An 18,999-nucleotide genomic window follows, 5' to 3' on the forward strand; every position below is an offset into this window, starting at 1 on the left:
ACACACACACACACACACACACACACACACATCCTTGTCTTAGGTCACTTTTGGGGACATTACATTCATTTCCTGTAGACTTACCCTAACCTTAACCATAACCACTGACCCAAAAATGTGTCCCCGTACACTATGAATACAGACAGACACACACACAACTAGGCCTTTATTATTTCAGTGCTGATAATGACTTCATTCCAGTTCAGTCAGGGAAGAAGAACACAAGTAGACATAAATTGAAAAGTCATTATCAGCACTGGTTAAATGCAGTCTAAGGTACATAAAATATCAAAGTAAGCATATATTTATTATGCTTATGGTCACTTAACAGATAAAACATTTTACCTGATGATAATTAGTGTTTTTTTCAGTGCTTGTTGAACACTAAGGGTTAGTAAAATGCACCATTTAACGCACAATTTACCGAAATAATAAAGGCTTTAAAGGAACAGTTAAACATTTTGGAAAATATGCTCATTTGCTTTCTTGCTGAGAGTTATATGAGAAGATTGATATCACACTCAATCTTCTTATCTAACTCTCAGCAAGAAAATAAATACATGTATTTCCAAAATTTCTCCAAAATGTGAACGTGAAGCTTTCATGTCCCCTGAAGGCCTGAAGCCACAGAGCAGCTGCTCACTTTACTTTTCATCCAATCCAGCCTTTGCTATATATTGACCCACTCACCTTGTTCTTTATAAGTAAGTTGGAGATGATTAATCTTAGAATATAGACTTGCAAAAATATGTATGAAAGGAAGAAGAAGGAGAAACTGATTAACTTATGTTCTAGTTCATTGCCTCATGCATCAATTTAAATACATTTTTAGGTTAAACATTGTATGTATTTAAATCTAAATGCATGAAAAGCTGCATAAGCCTGCTTTCAACACCACACCCTTTAGAACTGGCTGCCTACTTTGGTGGACTAGATTCTGAGCTGATCTCATATTTCACAGTGTGTTGCAATAGCGCTGGATATAATAATGAATGTTTATTGGATCAACATGACTGCAACAGAAATCTCTCACAAAAAAAAAAAAAAAAGAATCAAGAGACTCTTGCTTCAGCCACACGTCGTTTCGGTGGATTTCGGCCGAAATTTTTGGCGTGTTTGTGAGAGTCTCTGCGTGCTTTTGTGCCTTGCGCTTGAGGGAGTTTAGACAACAGATGGAGCACATTCTTGTTGACATACTTAAGCTTTCACAGCACTGTAGGGATGAGTTGAAAGAGAAGACCATGAAAAGCTACAGAAACAATCATAACTTTGACTGCTGAGCTCATGAACGAATGTGCAGTGCTTGTATAGGCTCAGACTAGCAACAGAGCTCCACCTCTCATATATTATCCAATTATTTCACTTTCTATCATCCAATAATCATCTTAGCTGAAGAACATTTAACCCACCTCACCTGTTTTGTCTGTCTCTGCTGTCACTCTGCCATATCGCTGCTTCCCAGTGCCAAGGTCCTTTGGGGGGGAGAATCTGCAATTGGATGCTATGTATGGGGCGCCGTCCCTTTATATCCATTTAATCGACGGGGTCAAAGCCAAAGACTATAAATAAAGCTTTTGAATTTATGCCAACTTGTGTCTTCGCTGACTGAACTGGAGTGAAGTTATTATCAGCGCTGGAACTTTGAAATGAGCTGAACAAAATGATTCAAATCAGCAAAATGATTTGTTGTTTCCATTTCTACACCCCAACTCAGAATGTTTATTTCTGTTATTTTACCTTAATTTAAGATTCACAGCTCACATCAGAGCTTTGACTCTTAAATTCTCTCATCTGACCTATTTATTGTGTGAACTTTTAGCCTTTATTTACCGAGGCATTAATATGTCGACAATATAATCGCTAACAATGATCCATGCTACGTCTCAGGTGCAGGAAGTGTCTGAAGTGTTTCCGTCATGGTATGCATTGTTTGGATTTTAATCAGCGAGACCATCTGACTCCTCTGAGACACACATATATAAAAAGACACGTCGGCCTCCCTCAGGGTAACTTTGTACATATCAGAAAAAAAGAAGGATTTCTGGAGGATTTTAACCTGAACGCAATGCATGCTGGGGAGCATATGCCAATTAGCTGACAGTATTTCTAAATAACTTAATTTGATGAGTTCAGTAAACGATCTATTGGATATATTAGTCAACCGAAAGTGACTTGAGACTGTCAAACTCATCTAATAACACTGAGTTAATAGTAAAAGTTTATATAATATGTTTTTATGAGATTTTACAGTGCAAAAGATAAAGTAAACATTGATTTTTCCTGCAAGTTGACAGAACTTTCTCACTTTGTAATGAATCACAGATCAAAGTTATCAGTTACAATTTCAATTTTTACTTTAAATGCTCATAATTTAGGTATCAAACAACTAGTAATTTTTATTTATATCAAAGAATATAAGTTGGGGTTTTTTTTTTACAGTGTATTGTTGTGCATGTGTTGGCATTATTCATCACACAGTCACAGTCCAATAAAAAGTCCAACACACATCATCACAGACATGAGGTTTCAGTTTAGAGTTCATTGTGAATCGAGACACGTCGTAAAATTAAAAAGCAACGTATTCTACGTGTGCTCACCGAGCCACTGTTGTTATTACTTTTTATGGATGCGGGCCAAGCAGCTCTGATCTGTGCAGCCTGTAATTATAGCTGCGATCCTGTTCTGTTGACATAGGTGAACAAATGCAAGTCATCCAACTGTGTGCTTTGTACACAATTTGTCTTTGTTCGCTGCCAAGTTCGATTGCAACAGGCTCGTTCTTGGTAAACAGGTCACAGGCATTTCTGCAGTTATTCCTGCAGAAATGCCCAAAATGTTCGAGTTTAACTTGTGTAGTGTAGCATCACATGCACATGCAGATCCGGTTAATCTTTAAACTTTGCAATCAATTTGCTCACTTCTGTTTTCTTCTTTTTTATCACTTCAGTATTTCTCAAACTCAGTGTATGTATCTTTAAAAAGAAAGTGCAGGATATAATCTGCAAAAAACTCATCAAAGTGTGTGAAAACATCTAAAATGTTTCCCCATTTAAGCTGTTTTATTGCACTAAATCAGTCATTGAATCTCCACTGATATCGGTCACAATTTAACATTTTATTTTGAATCTAAATTAATGTAACCTGAATTAATCTGCCTGTAAAAGATTATATGGTTGTATTTATGTTAAATCTATAATCTACTCTTACAATCAGTCAGTGGTGGAAAGTACAATACATTTACTCAAGTACTGTACTTATTCTGTAGTATTTTGAGGTACTTGTACATGAGAACAACTACTCACAACTACGACATTTCAGAAAGAAATATTTTACTTTTTACTCCTCTACACTTATCTGACAGTTATAGTTATTCTACAGTTTTCCATATGAAACATAAAATTATTTAATAAATGTCCAACAATATAATATATTATAATATAAGACTCATGAAAGGGGCCATTCTGCATAATAAGTACTTTTACTTCTAATATTTTAAGTACATTTTACTGATAATACTTTTGCACTTGGGTAAACATTTGAATTCAGGACTCTTACTTGTAACTGAGTATTTTTACATTGTAGTACTTTTACTTAAATAAAACATTGAAGTATTCCTCCACCACTGATTTTATGTTACTTTATACTTCTGCTGCAAAACACTTCAGAAGGAAAGAGGAAGAGAATATGATACATCATTATAATAACACGCTAACAGAACATAATGTAGATAAAATCAGCTCCACCTCGACCAGCTACAACATTAAAATGCTGCACACACGTTAATGCATCAGTAATAATAATCAAATAATATAATATATAACAATATCACATGCAATAATAAATACTTTTGATACTTAAAGCACATGTTTATACTAATATATCTTCTATCTGAGAAACATATTGAATATCAGACTTGTAATTGAGCATTTAAACACTATATTCTTTAACCTACGTTAATAATACTTCCTCCATCACGACAGTCAATAAACAACTAAATCTTAAAGTCTCCCTCCACTCAGAATGATGTAACATTCATCTGCTGAAAGTGGAAAATTTCTCTGAGCTCATTGATAATCAGATTTTAAGGGGCGGACCTACGAGCATGTTAGAAAATAAATAGTTTGGAAACCAATGCTGGTGCAATATTCAACTTAGTTGATGTGTGATGTTGAAACTTAAAGCCTCCAGAACACAAACACTGAGAACGGACTCAGCAGTGAAGCAGGAGACATCTTGTGTCCAGCAGGAAAACCTCTGAGGTTAAATATATTTGCATATTTATAGATTATGGAATTTTTAATGAGGGAGAAGGTGTCATTTCAAGAATTGTAACAAGATAACAGAATTTTTTTTGTGTGGAAAAAACATGTCAGAAACATTCAAAGTGTTTTGTGTGCATCCAAAACATGTCTGGACAGGATCTTAAAGCCTTCAGAAAACTCAAGTAACCCAAAAAAAAGAGGACTTTTCATTGAAGACCAGATTTAGATTGGAATTTAAAGATAAACAGATAGATGAGAGAGCTAATCCAAAAAAAAAAGAGGCATTTATAAGTAATGCTGCATGATTTATGCACAAGCAAACATTCTCTCACGCAGGTTCAGTATGTATACGTCTCTGTTCAGAGCAGGTTGTACATCACTCTATACTGCACACTTGTGGTCAAACTACAAAAAAACAGCAAGCTTACAGAGACTTCAAGTAGCTTATAATGATGCCATGAGAATATTACGCAAGACATGTCAATGACCCCAAAACTGACACAAATCAGACCCCCATCTGATAAGATTTTTGCTTTTAGATGTTTTATTACAGAAAGTGTATGAAACTTATAACCAAAATAGTCACATATTCAGCTGTTGTGTTACATATTGATGGAATTATAGTAAAAATAAATGATTCCCCTTTTTGCTGGGGTCCTTGAGGGGGTCCTCGGACCCCACTTTGACTTACAATAAGAGACCTAGATGGTGTAGTGCAAGTAGAAATATCATGTATGACCCTGATAATGAAATGGCTACCAATCCCAGCTGTGGAGACACTGGCACAGATGTCTCTTTGTAAGACATTAATATGTGTATTAAAACAAACAAACAAACATATTAATAAAATCACTTTGATAATATATTGAAACATCCAGACAGCAGAAATCACTCATGTAGGGACTTTATAACATGATTACTGGTCATATCTACACAATATCCTGACTAGTGAATCTTCTACAGATATGACAGCTGTCCATCTCTGACTAGATATTTTTCAGAATATGAAATACTTCTCATATCGTATCTGTGAAGACATGAACTCCAGATTTTAGCAGATCCCATTCAGGGGTTGGACAAGCTCCCCCTGAACATGAAATCTGAGTGTATCCACTGTGTATATATCATCATATGTGGATCATATCTTGATTATATTATGCCTCTTTTTTGCCTATAATATTCAGGCAATAATATATCTGTATTCTTGGGGCTTTTGCGCAGTGTTTATTTCTATTACATGTCATTAATTCTGTGTAATGTTCTGTCTTTTATCTGGACTGAAATAAAGTTTGAATTGAATTGTAAAGCTGTGTTGAAAAAAAGAAAAAAAAAGATGGCCTGATTAGAGTATTTATTGTTAATAATCACACCTTTTTACACAGGTGTGGTCCAACCCCCCCTTCCTTTTTTTTTTTTTTTTTTTTTTTTGGAGCGCGCGTGCAGTGGGAGGACCTCCATTTGTTTTTTGACATAATGTAAATAACGGCCGGTCACGTGACAGCGGGGGTATATTCGAGGCGGGACGTAAACACCGAGCAGCAGAGCAGCAGCAGCAGCAGCAGAGCAACCGTCCTCCGGAGCAGCTTCAGCAGCTCATACAGCTCCTGGCATCGCGGGGGTTTCTTTTTTTTTCTTCTCTTTTGGAGACTAACCGTTCCCCCGTTTTTTAACAATATTTCTTTCCAACTTCAGCTACAGTGATAGCTAAGTTTGGAAGGGAGAAACGGGGAGAAACGTCGCTGTTTTTGTTGTTTTTGTGTCGGTCTTTTGCAGCGGTAGCCGAGGTCGACCACCCCCCTCCACCCCCCCTTTTTATTTTTTACATTACAAAAGACTAGACAGCGTAAAGCTAAAAAAAAAAAAAAATCATAATAAGCTAAATTCATCTGGTTCTTTTTGCATTTCGGATAGCTTTAAAATGGAAAACTCTGGACGTCAGAGGACATGCTGTGGTAGGTCGTTTTTTTAAAATTATTTATTTATTTATTTTATTTATTTACCGCATATTTTCCAAACGGACCCTTCACATCAGGGAATAAACATGCTGATAAATCAATGTTTTCTTCACAGAATCTATCCGAGACTTCTTCACTTCAGCTAAATTCCTTATTTATATGGGACATGCACTGTCAACATGGGTAAGTGACACATTTCAACTGTTACAGGTTACCACGTTACTGTATCTGCTGCCCCCCATTCAGATAGACAGATCGATAGATAGACAGACAGATAGATAGATAGATAGATAGATACATAGATAGATAGATAGATAGATAGATAGTCTCTGTCCCCATTTAAATAGACAGATCGATAGATATATAGATGGATAGATAGAGTGATTGATCCCAAAGGGTGTTACAGCAGCTACTTTGCATAAATCAGAATTAGAAAAAACAAAGAAACAAAATAAAACTGTGAGGTAGGTAAAAGAAATAAATACAGTAGAATAGAGACTAGAGATATAACCCTAATTATAATATACTATTTGCTGAGTATTTTTGTCAATTAATTAATTAGTTAATTAATTTCTTATTTATTTGCACGGTAAAACAAAGCAGCAGAAATGCAACAACCAAAAGAGAAGTAGCAAATTGTGCAGGTGAAATTTAGAGGAAAAAAATCCCCCCTAGAGGCTTTTAGAAGGAATCTCACCTCAATATAAGCAATAGTCATTTAATCCACAAAAAAAAGCAAACAAACAGCTGTAGGATCAAAAAAAAGCAAACATAAAGTAGGCAGCATAAATCAAGCAAAGACATAAAATCAATAAAATAATGTAATGAGGGTGTATCTGTGCAATGCTGTAGTATAATACACTGTACATTAGTGCAGTCACGTGGATATCGCTCTGGTAGTGAGGTACATGACAATTGAGTGCACATTGAAACATGGTTCATTTATAATAAATGAGAGACAATCATATCTTTGGAAATGTTCATCATGATGACAGTGTGTTCGGTGTTAAACTGGATGTTATACACATTATTAATGTGTTATTGTTGCATAATGTGTTGTTATTACCGTCATGACAAGACAAAAAAATGACATGTTTTCAATGTCGCAACAGCTCACCACGCAATACTGGTGTTTACGCATAGTTACCATGTCGACAAGGGTGTCAGTTTTTTTTAAATTTATGCAGCATCCACACAGCATTTCCTTGCGGCCCCCAACGTGGATACCACAAATCAACCAGGCCTTTAAATAATGAGAGTTTGTCATTGACAGGGTGACCGAATGTGGAACTTCGCCGTGGCAGTTTTCCTGGTAGAGCTGTATGGAAACAGCCTGCTGCTCACCGCCGTGTACGGGCTGGTGGTGGCGGGCTCCGTGCTGCTTCTGGGGGCCATCATCGGGGACTGGGTGGACAGAAACCCCAGACTCAAAGGTAAAACAGCACAAAATCAAGTATAAGCTGCCAAAACGTTTGTAGTTATCTGGAGCACTTTTATAGTGAGGGATATTACTGTGCCATGTACAGCGTTCTCCTGCCTCATTTACACAGTTAAATGCACCTCTTGTGGAATGTTTATCCACAGGATATTTGGCAAAGATGGTGTAATAGTAGATCAGAGTGCAGGAAATCTTGTGGAGCTGCTCTAATGAACTAATTCATCAGACAGAAATCTGTTGTCTTTGGTCAGACTTGTGTCCCTAATGCTCGATCGTGGTCTTTTCACAGTGGCTCAGACTTCGCTGCTGGTCCAGAACAGTTGCGTCATCGTGTGCGGGATCCTCCTGATGGTTGTTTTCCAGTTTAAAGAAGAGCTTGTGAAGCTTTACGATGGATGGGTTCTGGTAAGATCTCCCACCCCCCCACCCCCTCCCCCCCTCGTTACTGTCTCTTACACATTCATTGAAAGTGTTTTTAACCTTTTTCCTCAAGTGCTAAACTCTGACCCCAGGATACTTGCATACATTTACTGATATGAAGCTCCACGTCAATCCGGTTTATGACCACTTGAACTGCTTTTACAGAAGATGAAATGAGTGTAGTTAACTCCCAGAAGACCTTTGACTGTTCCACTAACTTAAATAGATTTTTCTCCATGTATCAAACTTTATTTTCTTGAGATCATGATGTAATTAATTCACAAGAAAGTTGTCTTCTTATTTCATGATCTCAGCATACATTACTATGCAACTGGCTGGTAGATTTGCTTCACTTATAAGCCAAAAAAAAACAATGATAATCTATTGAGTAGCTGGTAAAATGTGACCATTTACCAGCCGTTTGGCCGACGGACAAAAGAAAGTTAATTTTGCATCCTGCTTCTAGTTACGATAATCAATTTCTGAACTTGAAATTGTTGATTTTGAAAACAAATCTCAATTATGTTCTCTTATCACGAGGAAGCAAAGTATGAGAAGTAATTTCACGGACGCCCTCGACACCCCGATGCAGAAAAACAAGAGTTAGTGTGCCGGAGGCTTGTTTACACTTGTCGAGCTATGTGGCTTCATGACAGCTCGGACTTGATCCCGCAGCTGACCCCGAGCCTGACATTGCAGAGTTGCAGGTTTCCCTCCGTCATCGGAGCGATGTTTGAGGGGTGTCGGGTTAAAACACAAAAGCGTTTCTGTTGAGGGGGGGAGGGGGTGGGGGGGTGGGGGGAATGTCTCCTCCTCTGGGACGCCTTTGGATTTCCAGAGAGAAAGAAAGAGAGAGAGAGAGAGAGAGAGAGAGAGAGAGAGAGGGCAGTGGGACGGGTGGGGGGAAGGGGGGGGGGATTTTCACCATGTGAGAGAGTTTAGAGGGACGGCTGGTGTCGGAGTGCTTGTGGAGGTGGAGAGAGGTTGGTGGTGAAACAGGAGATTGAGTGTCTGGTTGAAGGCTGTGCAGTCAGCAGGTTCTTCGAGGTCTGTCACATGACGAGAGAGAGAGAGAGAGAAATGTGGCTCGGCCTGTTGAGGCATTTTTGCTGCTATTCTGATGAGAGCAGCTGCGTTTCAATATGCATATAAATCATCAAACAATGTACCAGGCCAGTGTGCTTCATAACTGAGACATTTACAGGCAAAATATGCGATTTGTTCACTTTTTTTTGTTGTTGTTGTTGTTGTTGTTATGCTGGATTTCTATACCGCTGCTGTTATTGAGGTCACATGTCGAGTATTACATTAGCTGTCATGCTCTTTCTTTTAAGCACTTACTTTGTTACTGTTTGATTTTATTTTTTCAGCAGAAAGTTGCTGATTTTTTTCCGTTTAGACGTTTGGCTTCACTTTTTGTTTATTAAGTATTTTGTCATCAACATCAGGTGAAATCTGTACTGTAAAAGTAACCAAAAACAGTATATATCTTTATCTTTATCTTGAAAGAATATGGCTGGTGTTATTCCATATTCTCCTCACAGTCAACAAACCCCATGAAAAAGACTTTCCAGCTACTAGAGCTGCAACGATAAGTCGCGTAATCGATTTAGGCTGGATAGAAAATGAACCTTTAACGAGGTAACGCCAGGCTGCTGGTGAAGATGTGGGAGTTAGAAGTCAACCACACCCAAATGTTCTTATCCTTTCCTGTCCGGTTTCACAGTAATATTAGACGGAAATAAGTGAACCTATGGACCCCATATTTCAGCACACGCTCTACTTTTATTGGTTGAACACCACATCTGCTCACTTAGCAAACAGATAAGTTTCTTCATAGAACTTATAGCGCAGCTGCACTTCAGCAGATAACAAAAAAAAACTGTTGAGACCAGAGAGACAGTTTAACGGTAAACAACTGAACTAAATGTATAGAATAGAGATAATCAATCACTGGATCAGGAGTCGAGCCAAACTGTCTAAAAAACTGTACACGCTAATATCCCCCCTGAGCCAAACTTATGATCTACTCTATTTTATTATTATTATTATTATTATTATTTACTTACATTACTTACATTTCTAAATCAAATGTATTACCATCACTGTTGTTGCCACTATATTTTTTTCCTCTTAGTTCCGTCTTTTAGTATTTATTAAAAAAGAAAATGAACTGGCAACTATTATGATAATCAATTAATTAATGAAGTCATTTATCAAGCAAGAAATGCACAAACATTTGAAAGCTGCAGCTTCTAAAATTGTAGAATTTTCTGCTTTTTTTTCTGATGTTTTATGGACCAAATGATTGAACAATGAATCGTTAGTTGCAGCCCCCCCTACTGTCTGTATCTCACATCCTCAAGCCCATTCATTCCTACTGAAGATGTGCATTTTATTAACAACAGGTTACAAATATATAGTTTTTCTTTTTTTTTTAGAAAATAATACTCAAACAGGAGTGAAAAGTGGATTAGTTGGGGACTATTTTCAGCTGCAGATTAATAAATCTGAGGTGGTCACAAGATGATTAAAGGGATGAGAAAACTATATTTCTGTTAAGCAAAATGTATATATATTTTCCTCTCAAATGTAGCTTTTTTTTCTGGTGAAATGCGGGACACTTTCACCTCTTCAGTTGCTTAAAAATCCTACAAATAAAACATCACATCACAGACTTATGTAAGATTAACTCATTCACATAATTGCTGATGTCAGCCTTTTTTTTATTGATTTGATTAATAAGAACATACAAATCTAAAATCTCCCCCTTTTTTTTTTCCAGACTACCTGCTACATTCTGGTGATCACCATCGCCAACATCGCCAACCTGGCCAGCACGGCTACATCCATCACCATCCAGAGGGACTGGGTGGTGGTTGTAGCCGGTCAGGACAGCAGCAAGTTGGCAGGTCAGTGTTTTCCTACCAGCTGCTTGCTTATCACTCAATGTAGGCCTCACGTGTTCCCTGCTATCAGATCAGTCCAATGTGTCGGCCTTTGGACCCCGGATGCTGAATCACTCTTGTCTTGTTTTTACTTTTTTATGTCCCTGTGGTTTTCTGCTGATTGTTATAAGCTATTTAAAAGATTTGCTCACATGGTGCAAGTCATTCTCAGCACTTATGAACTTGATGACCGTTATCATTCTGCTGTGTAGTACCATCGTTCTAGTAAAACCTGCTGCCATATGAATGTAAAACCTACAAAAAATATAAGAGCCAGATGACTTTTCCTTTGACATCAATCAATACTAAATCAGTTATGAAGAAACTGTTGATATTGACAACACTTCCCTCCACTCTCCAACAGACATGAACGCCACGGTGCGGATTATCGACCAGCTGACCAACATCCTGGCTCCCATGCTGGTGGGCCAGATCATGGCCTTTGGCTCCCATTTCATTGGCTGCGGCTTCATCTCCGGCTGGAACCTGTGCTCCATGTGTGTGGAGTACGCGCTGCTGTGGAAGGTCTACCAGAAGACGCCGGCGTTGGCCGCGAAAGCCGGACAAAAGGAGGAGCAGCAGGAGCTCAAACAGCTCAGCCCAACGAAAGGTGTGTTTTTGATTTGTACCATCTGAGAGTTCATAATACAACTACAACTCATTTGCATTATCAATATTTATCATTTAGTCTATGAAATGTTAATAAATAGTGAAAAAATTGCCTTTACATTTTCTTAGAGGCCATGGTTGGTGTTTCTGTCTGACTAACAGTCCAAAACATTCAGATATTCAACTAAGAAAAACTGCAAATTGTCACATATGAGAAGCTGGAACCAGGAAATGTTTGGCATTTTTTGCTTGACAACTGAACCAGCATAGTTGTAGATCAATAAACTGTTGCAGCTCTAGTTCAGAGTGAAAAAATCCTGGTAGACGGTTATATTTGCTTTTTTATTTTTGGTAACAAGCAGCCGATTCATTGGTTGAGTTTGGAAAACTAAACAAACCTCTTCATCATTCTGTCATTTTTCAGACCCGGAGAACGGCCAGAGTCCTGAGGAGTCGTCCCAGCCGCTGATGAATGAAACCTCAGTGGTGACCAAGGCCGACTCTCCCAAACAGCAAGGCTGTTGCTATCAGGTGTCTGAACCTCTTCGCACCTTGAAGGCCGGCTGGGTCGCCTACTACAACCAGAACATCTTCTTCGCTGGCATGTCCCTGGCTTTCCTCTACATGACGGTTCTGGGCTTCGACTGCATCACCACGGGCTACGCCTACACTCAGGGCCTCAACGGCTCGGTGCTCAGCCTGCTGATGGGGGCCTCGGCTGTCTCGGGCATCTGCGGCACCGTCGCCTTCACTTGGATTCGCAAGAAATGCGGCCTGATCCGCACGGGCTTCATCTCAGGCATCGCCCAGCTCACCTGCCTTATAATGTGCGTCGTCTCCGTCTTCGCTCCCGGGAGCCCCTTCGACCTCACTGTCTCGCCCTTCAAGGACCTTTACACCCACCTGATCGGAGAGAAGACGCTGCCCGAGGCTGACCACAGCCTCACTAGCTTTCTTACCGGCGGCAACGCTACAACTACTCCTGCACCGGCTGAAGAGCAGCCACCTCTGCAGTCCTACCTGTCTGTTAGTCTGCTGTTCGCTGGCGTCATTGCTGCTAGAATTGGTGAGTAACAGTTAGAAAGATGGTGCTAAAGAATTGAATTTTACATTTTTTCCAGCTATTTATGGTATCTAAATAGAGTGATGTTGCACTGAATTACAGTTGTTTTGTTTTGGAACAAAGCAGATGCTCATTACTGAAAGAGGATGTAGGTGTTACAGTGCTTTGTTGCCGTGCTTCACTTCCTTTCATAAGATTATGAAACACTGTTTTCTAAATCATGACTCATGACTTATACAGGTGACCTAAGCAGGTCCACAGGTTCATCTTTTTCATAAGCGACTGGAATGTCACTGCAGACCTCTACGTCAGCACAATTATTTCAACCTTTGATGCCAATAATTTTGCCTGATAATTCCAGCTATAGCTACTGTTGAGGTCTAAAGTCATTTTTAATGCTGCTGTAAAAATACCACCAGTAAATGACCGTTGATCTCTGTCCTGCAGGTCTGTGGTCTTTTGACCTGACAGTGACGCAGCTCATCCAGGAGAATGTGATTGAGTCGGAGCGAGGTGTGATCAACGGCGTCCAGAACTCCATGAATTACCTCTTAGACCTGCTGCACTTCATCATGGTGATTCTGGCTCCTAACCCAGAGGCCTTCGGGCTGCTGGTCATCATCTCTGTCTCCTTCGTGGCCATGGGTCACATCATGTACTTTCGGTTTGCCTTCAAGAGCCTGGGCAGCCGCCTCTTCCTTTGCTTCTCGCCGGAGCAGAAGGTGGAGACGGACAGCCCCTCACTTCCTACCACCGTCTAACCCCATTAAAGAGACTCTGTCCTGGGTACATATTTCTCAAGCCTTACCCTCCCCTGCATCTTATTTATCTAACTGCTTGTAGCCGGTAGACTGCTAATGCTAACATAAACCAGAAAAGGTAACGTAACAAGCTATGCAGTGCCATTAATAAAGCATTAATCATTAGCAGATGGAGGTGAGTAGAAACTTACAGTCATAGGTAACTAATCCAAAGTAAAACCTTAGATAAGGCAGGGTTTCTCTAACTTTTTTCAGTCTAGGAGTCAGATGAGAGCCTCTCATCCATGGGTTCAGGATCCTCAATACATAACACATGTACTGTCAAACAATGATCCATCACTTCTAGGCTTGTGACCCCAATTATGGGTCCTGTTAAAGAAATCAAGGGATAAGTTACTGTAAAATATTCTCCTCCTAACAGCCTGGATGCAGCTGAGAAGATTTGTAAAAAGGTGCTTCAGCTAACAGAAAGGGCAAAACGAGGGAGAACATTTGCAGGGAGGCAGGCGCTGAGATCCTCAAAGACAGAACGTCACCCATTTTTTTTGACACTTGCCTCTTGGTGACTTCATTGGTGCTTTAGCTGCGTCTGCTAGCTGTTCTCTTGTGTCAGCTTACATCTTCATGCCTGACGGGCGGGTCGTGGATGGATCTTCCTCCAGACGCGGGAGGAAGATACTTTTTATTTAACCAAACACAAAACTGGGATCTAGTCTCTTTAATACGTGGTTATAAGGGTTTTTGCAGTTTGCTGTATTCATTCAGGAAATGCAGACGGTGGTTTTTATAACAATTGTTTCATCAGTATTGTGTTGCGCATCTGAGGTTGCGCCACACTAAACAAATGAGAAATCCTATGCACCCTTGTCAACAGCTCTCTCATTTACCAAAGTCAAGCTCCATATGTGGCATAAAAGGAAGTGAGGGAAACCAGTTATCTGTCTGAAGCATTCCAAATATATATTTTTACATCAGGTGACAGTAGTTGTATACTATAGGTTCACTAATGCTTTCATGCACCCCTAATATACCTGAATATTTCTAACCAACTCTGAGATTGTACTTAAATTTTTTTTGTTTTACTGGTAGTTTACATCAATACCGTCATTTTGTCACCTTTTTTTTTGATTTTTATGTTTGAGGTTGATTTTTCAATCGTGATTGTTGTTACACAGGCACTTTAAGTGATTGACATCTGTCATTACACCTAATGCGTGATCAGGCATTTGATCAATATTTTTGCACAAGGCTAAAAGTCCTGACTCCTCTCTAAACTCCCCCCCCACCCCCTCTGCACAATCTTTTTTCAATCATTTTGTAGTCTCTGTCAGGGTGGTCAGCCACTGTCAAAGGGGGGAGGGAGGGAAGGGGGTTGTGGTTCAAAAAAAAAGGCACATATTGCAATGCTCAACACCACATGTTCATGAGTAAACACTGCACCAGCTCCTGAGAAAGTCTGAATAAAGCCCAAGTTTACCTTAGATACCACCATTCCCCCGAGAAGTCAGCCAGGGAGCTTAGTCAGCAACTCTTATCTGATCTCCGTTTACGCTGCAGGCTGCCAACAGACTCTGGACTGAGTCAAGCTTTTTGTTCTTATTGCTGTAAGCTTCAGCAGAGGTGGAAACATTTGACTCAAGTTAGATTTGACTTCTTTGGCTTTAGAGTACAAGTCTTGAAAATGTGTTTTTAAAAGCACTACATGAAAGTTTGTGGCTCTTTTGCATGCTGCTGTTCCAAGGGATTCAAACAGATTAAACATCGTCTTTGCAAGTAAAAAGAGAATCCCCCAAAAAACAGTTTCAAATCAAAGACATTTGGAAAGAAGCTTTGCTTTTAAGGATAAGGCTGGCGATTTTCTATGTTTTTATTGTCAACAAATCTTGTGTAACCAGGCGCGCCAGATGGTTTGTTACACAGAACCATCTGAGAAGTCGTCCTTGGAAACTGTTTGGAAAAGGGCAGGCGCTTTTCAAAAAAATACGTAGCGAATGATTGGATGAACCGTCTACCACTGTCTTAACCTTGAGAGGCGGCTGGATTTGCAAGATCATGCAAGAATCCTTGCAGGACGCTGATCAGTCTGAACCGCCGGTGGTTCGGACACAAGCGCAAACTTGAACCCTGACAAGATGGATTCTTGTCGTGATCTTGCAAATCGAGCTGCCTCACAAGGTGAAATCTGTGGTGCAGATCAAACCAACAATGGATTGATTCTACTTACTGTAATTGTGTGTGTATCCAAAGCCTGATATATCTTACTCCTCTGTGCAGTAGATGTCCGTTGTTGTCCAAAAACTATTAGAAACACGTCAATAAGCCACACAGCTGCACCGGGTGACACAATCCTTCATTACAAAGATTTCAGACATGTTAGTTTGTTTAGAAACGGCTCCAAAGACTAATAACAGCGACCACGTTTTCAGTCTCCAGAGAGTTGTTCCGTGGATGCCACTGAGCTCCAGAGACTGAAAACGTGGAGCTTTTCCTAAACAAACTAACATGTCCGTAATCTTCGTGGCAAAGGAAAATGTCACCCAGTGCACCGATGTGGCTTTTTGACATGTTTTTAATAGTTTTTGGACAACAACGGAGCTCTACGGCATAGAGGAAGGAGATGTATCAGACTTTGGATACACACACAATAACAGTAAGATGATCGATTCTGCACATGAGATTTGTTGACGATAAAATCTCCTCTCAAGATCCACCCAAAAAAAAGTAACAAATCCTCCTTTCGAGCTGCCTGACCTACAGTGATTTCTAACGCCTTACTGAAAATGAGCCTAGTCAGCTGTTAAACGCACACATGTGGCTACATCACGACGGTCACTAGCCGCACCCTTGAATATGATTTTGGCAACGGCGGGGGGGGAGGGAAATATTTGGGTTGGAAACCGAGGAAACCGCAGCAGATGTAGGAGAACAGTAGTCCACTTTTTAGCTGAAACCTTGACGAGGGCGTGTCGGTGAGTCAGGGTGTCTGCAGGTGTGTGCCATGAGGCGCAGACTTTTCATGTTCCACCCGAGTTCAATGTAAACCTCAAACTTGAGACAAGAGAACAAAAACCAGCTTTTACAACGGTTGGTGTGCTGATTCAGGAATATTTCACATGGCCATAAACTATATTTTTACATTTTTAATGTAAATAACATTAGCTGTCAGTCAATATAAGCCTACTTAAAAAATACAATTGGAAAAATGTAAAAAAATATATTGTGTATACTGTTGTCATGCTTTTTGTCTGGAAATGTTGGCCTTTTTTATGTGTTTTTATATACCTAGTGTTAACATTTTGTGTCAAATTGAGGTTTCTTGAAGATTTTTTTTTTTAATTTGTGTTTAAAGCGATTACTGCATTTCATTTGAATACATCTGTATCATACTGCTTTAATCAATATATATCTCTCTGTATATATATATGTATATATATATCAGTGTTATCGTAGTTCAATAGACAAAAGCATCAAATCATAGAGAAATCAAATTCATTTCTATGTTAATAATCGCACTCCATTGAATAGAAGGACATTGGTACTGGTTGTGTTGCATGAGGTCTCTTAAATAAAGAAAACCTTCAGGATCTCCTGCGTACAGTCTTTTCTGTATGTGTGTGTGTGTTCATACTGTATTATGTTTCTTAAGTTTCTTGGCCTCAGTCTCAGGCTTGGCTGCTGCTGTGTGAGGTCACATACCACAGCAGAGTTAGCTGCTAATTTCCTCCCCAGAATCCCCTTTTTTTTTTTCAGGCTGCCAGTGTTAAACTGACTGACTTTAAGCTGAGCTGGATGATCTGGACTCGCATGCCTGCTGAAAAGACAAAGAGTGACCTGGTTTTGCACGACACGAGCGACAGAAAGGCTCAGCCTGAAGCTCTGTAGTCTGAGGCCAGTTTTTTTTTTTTTTTTTTTTTTTGTACTTTAACACTTTATGTATCTGTGTTTCTTTATTTTCTTCAGAAACATGTGCTTCATTTTTACAATTATCAAGAAAGAAGTTAGTACCACTTTAAGAGATTTACATAACACCAAATACCAATGAATTGCTAATCAGTAAGAAAGCTTTCTTTCTTTCTTTCTCTCTTTCTTTCTTGTTTTTTATATTGTTTAGGCTTTTCTGTTAGGATTGCAAGTCTGTGTGAAAATAACTTTGACAAAACATTTTTGACTCACATTGAGCAGTTATTGCTTATTAAATTGTATAATTATTTCAAGCTGTCTAATTTAATTTTGTACCCTAAAAAAAGGTTTATTCCATTTTGAACAACAGTCAACAGTCTTAAAAATAGGCTGAAACACACGTAAAACGATAGATTTGGCCTGAAGACGAGGTTGGGTGCATTTTTGTAAAGGATAGGTTCACATTTACTACAGCACTAATGATAAAAAGAAGATTAAATTACTTTTTAAGTGCCTTTCACGTAACCCAAGGACATTTTACATACAGAGAAAAAGTTGTTGGTGTCTACAATTGTTCCTGATCTGTGCAGATTCCTTCCTAACAAAACTTCAATGTAATTAATGGGCGACTGAGAAAACCCACAGTCCTTTTCTGTGCAAAAATGTTGGTATATTCCAAAATTGCTGAGGACAAAATTCCCGCTTTCTCCTTTTTCTACAGGCAGTGTTTCCTTGCTAACAAAAGATAACAACACAAAGAGGGAAATTCATAGTAAAAACATGGTAGCTTTGGAAGATAACCATTTGATTTGCCTAACTGGAAGCGCTGAAGCCTCATTTTTACTAAGGACTGTGAATCACTTACAGCAAAATTACTTGGTTTTCGAATAGATCTCTTAACCAGTATAGTTAAGCTAGACTTGAGAAAATGTGAACATATCCTTTAAACAAAACAGAGATCTTTCCAGCTTCCCATTTTATGTATTTGAATGGGGTTTTTTTTGCATATTGTCTTGTTTTTAACTATTTAGACTTTACATTGACACATGCCGACGCACTCTTCTTACACAGAGACACAAAGATTATTAAATGAACTCACTGTTTTTGCTCTACACTTTGGATGGTTTTTTTTCTTTCTGACAGCAGGATTTGACATAAAACACTTCGAACATGAGAAACAACATGTTTTCAGGCCCCTCCTCATACTTGAGAGGGAAAAGGCCTCCGATGACAGTGAAAGTCCATCATCTACAAACAGGAACTGGGACTCGAGACAAGTGTGTGCAGTGGAGATACATTCCTCATAATGTGGAAGATTTCTAGTATCTTAACTAAAAGATAATAAAAATAATTCAGCATGTTTACAGCATCTCACTTCAAGTCCTTCTTCTCTTGTTTTGTTGAAACTGAAGTTTCTGAGAAAAGCCCTTAACTATAAACTCAAAGGTGCCATCAGGAATAATAATATAAGTGATACCACAACTGATAGAGAAAGTCGGTAAGAAACCCAGACATTGCTCAATTTTACAAGACAGTTAAGACACACCAACTGTTTGTAAATCCATCAGTTTGAGCGTCAAGTCCTTCCTAAGTTCTTTAGTAACACCCAGCTGGTGTCAAACTAGTGATTTACTAAATAAGGT

General features: G+C 39.1%; 1 protein-coding gene across 1 annotated transcript; it reads left to right on the forward strand.

Annotated features, from left to right (window-relative positions):
• The first annotated feature begins 5,817 nt into the window (after positions 1 to 5,817).
• slc40a1 (solute carrier family 40 member 1) lies at positions 5,818 to 13,502 on the forward strand. Its single transcript, XM_042427107.1, has 8 exons — positions 5,818 to 6,214; positions 6,333 to 6,400; positions 7,491 to 7,650; positions 7,945 to 8,060; positions 10,861 to 10,987; positions 11,388 to 11,633; positions 12,057 to 12,698; positions 13,143 to 13,502. The coding sequence occupies exons 1-8, from the start codon at positions 6,181 to 6,183 to the stop codon at positions 13,454 to 13,456; spliced, it is 1,707 nt and encodes a 568-aa protein (XP_042283041.1). The 5' UTR covers positions 5,818 to 6,180; the 3' UTR covers positions 13,457 to 13,502.
• Positions 13,503 to 18,999: the final 5,497 nt, after the last annotated feature.

The sequence above is a fragment of the Thunnus maccoyii genome, chromosome 11, assembly GCF_910596095.1.
Source record: "Thunnus maccoyii chromosome 11, fThuMac1.1, whole genome shotgun sequence".
Classification (NCBI taxonomy): Eukaryota; Metazoa; Chordata; class Actinopteri; order Scombriformes; family Scombridae; genus Thunnus; species Thunnus maccoyii.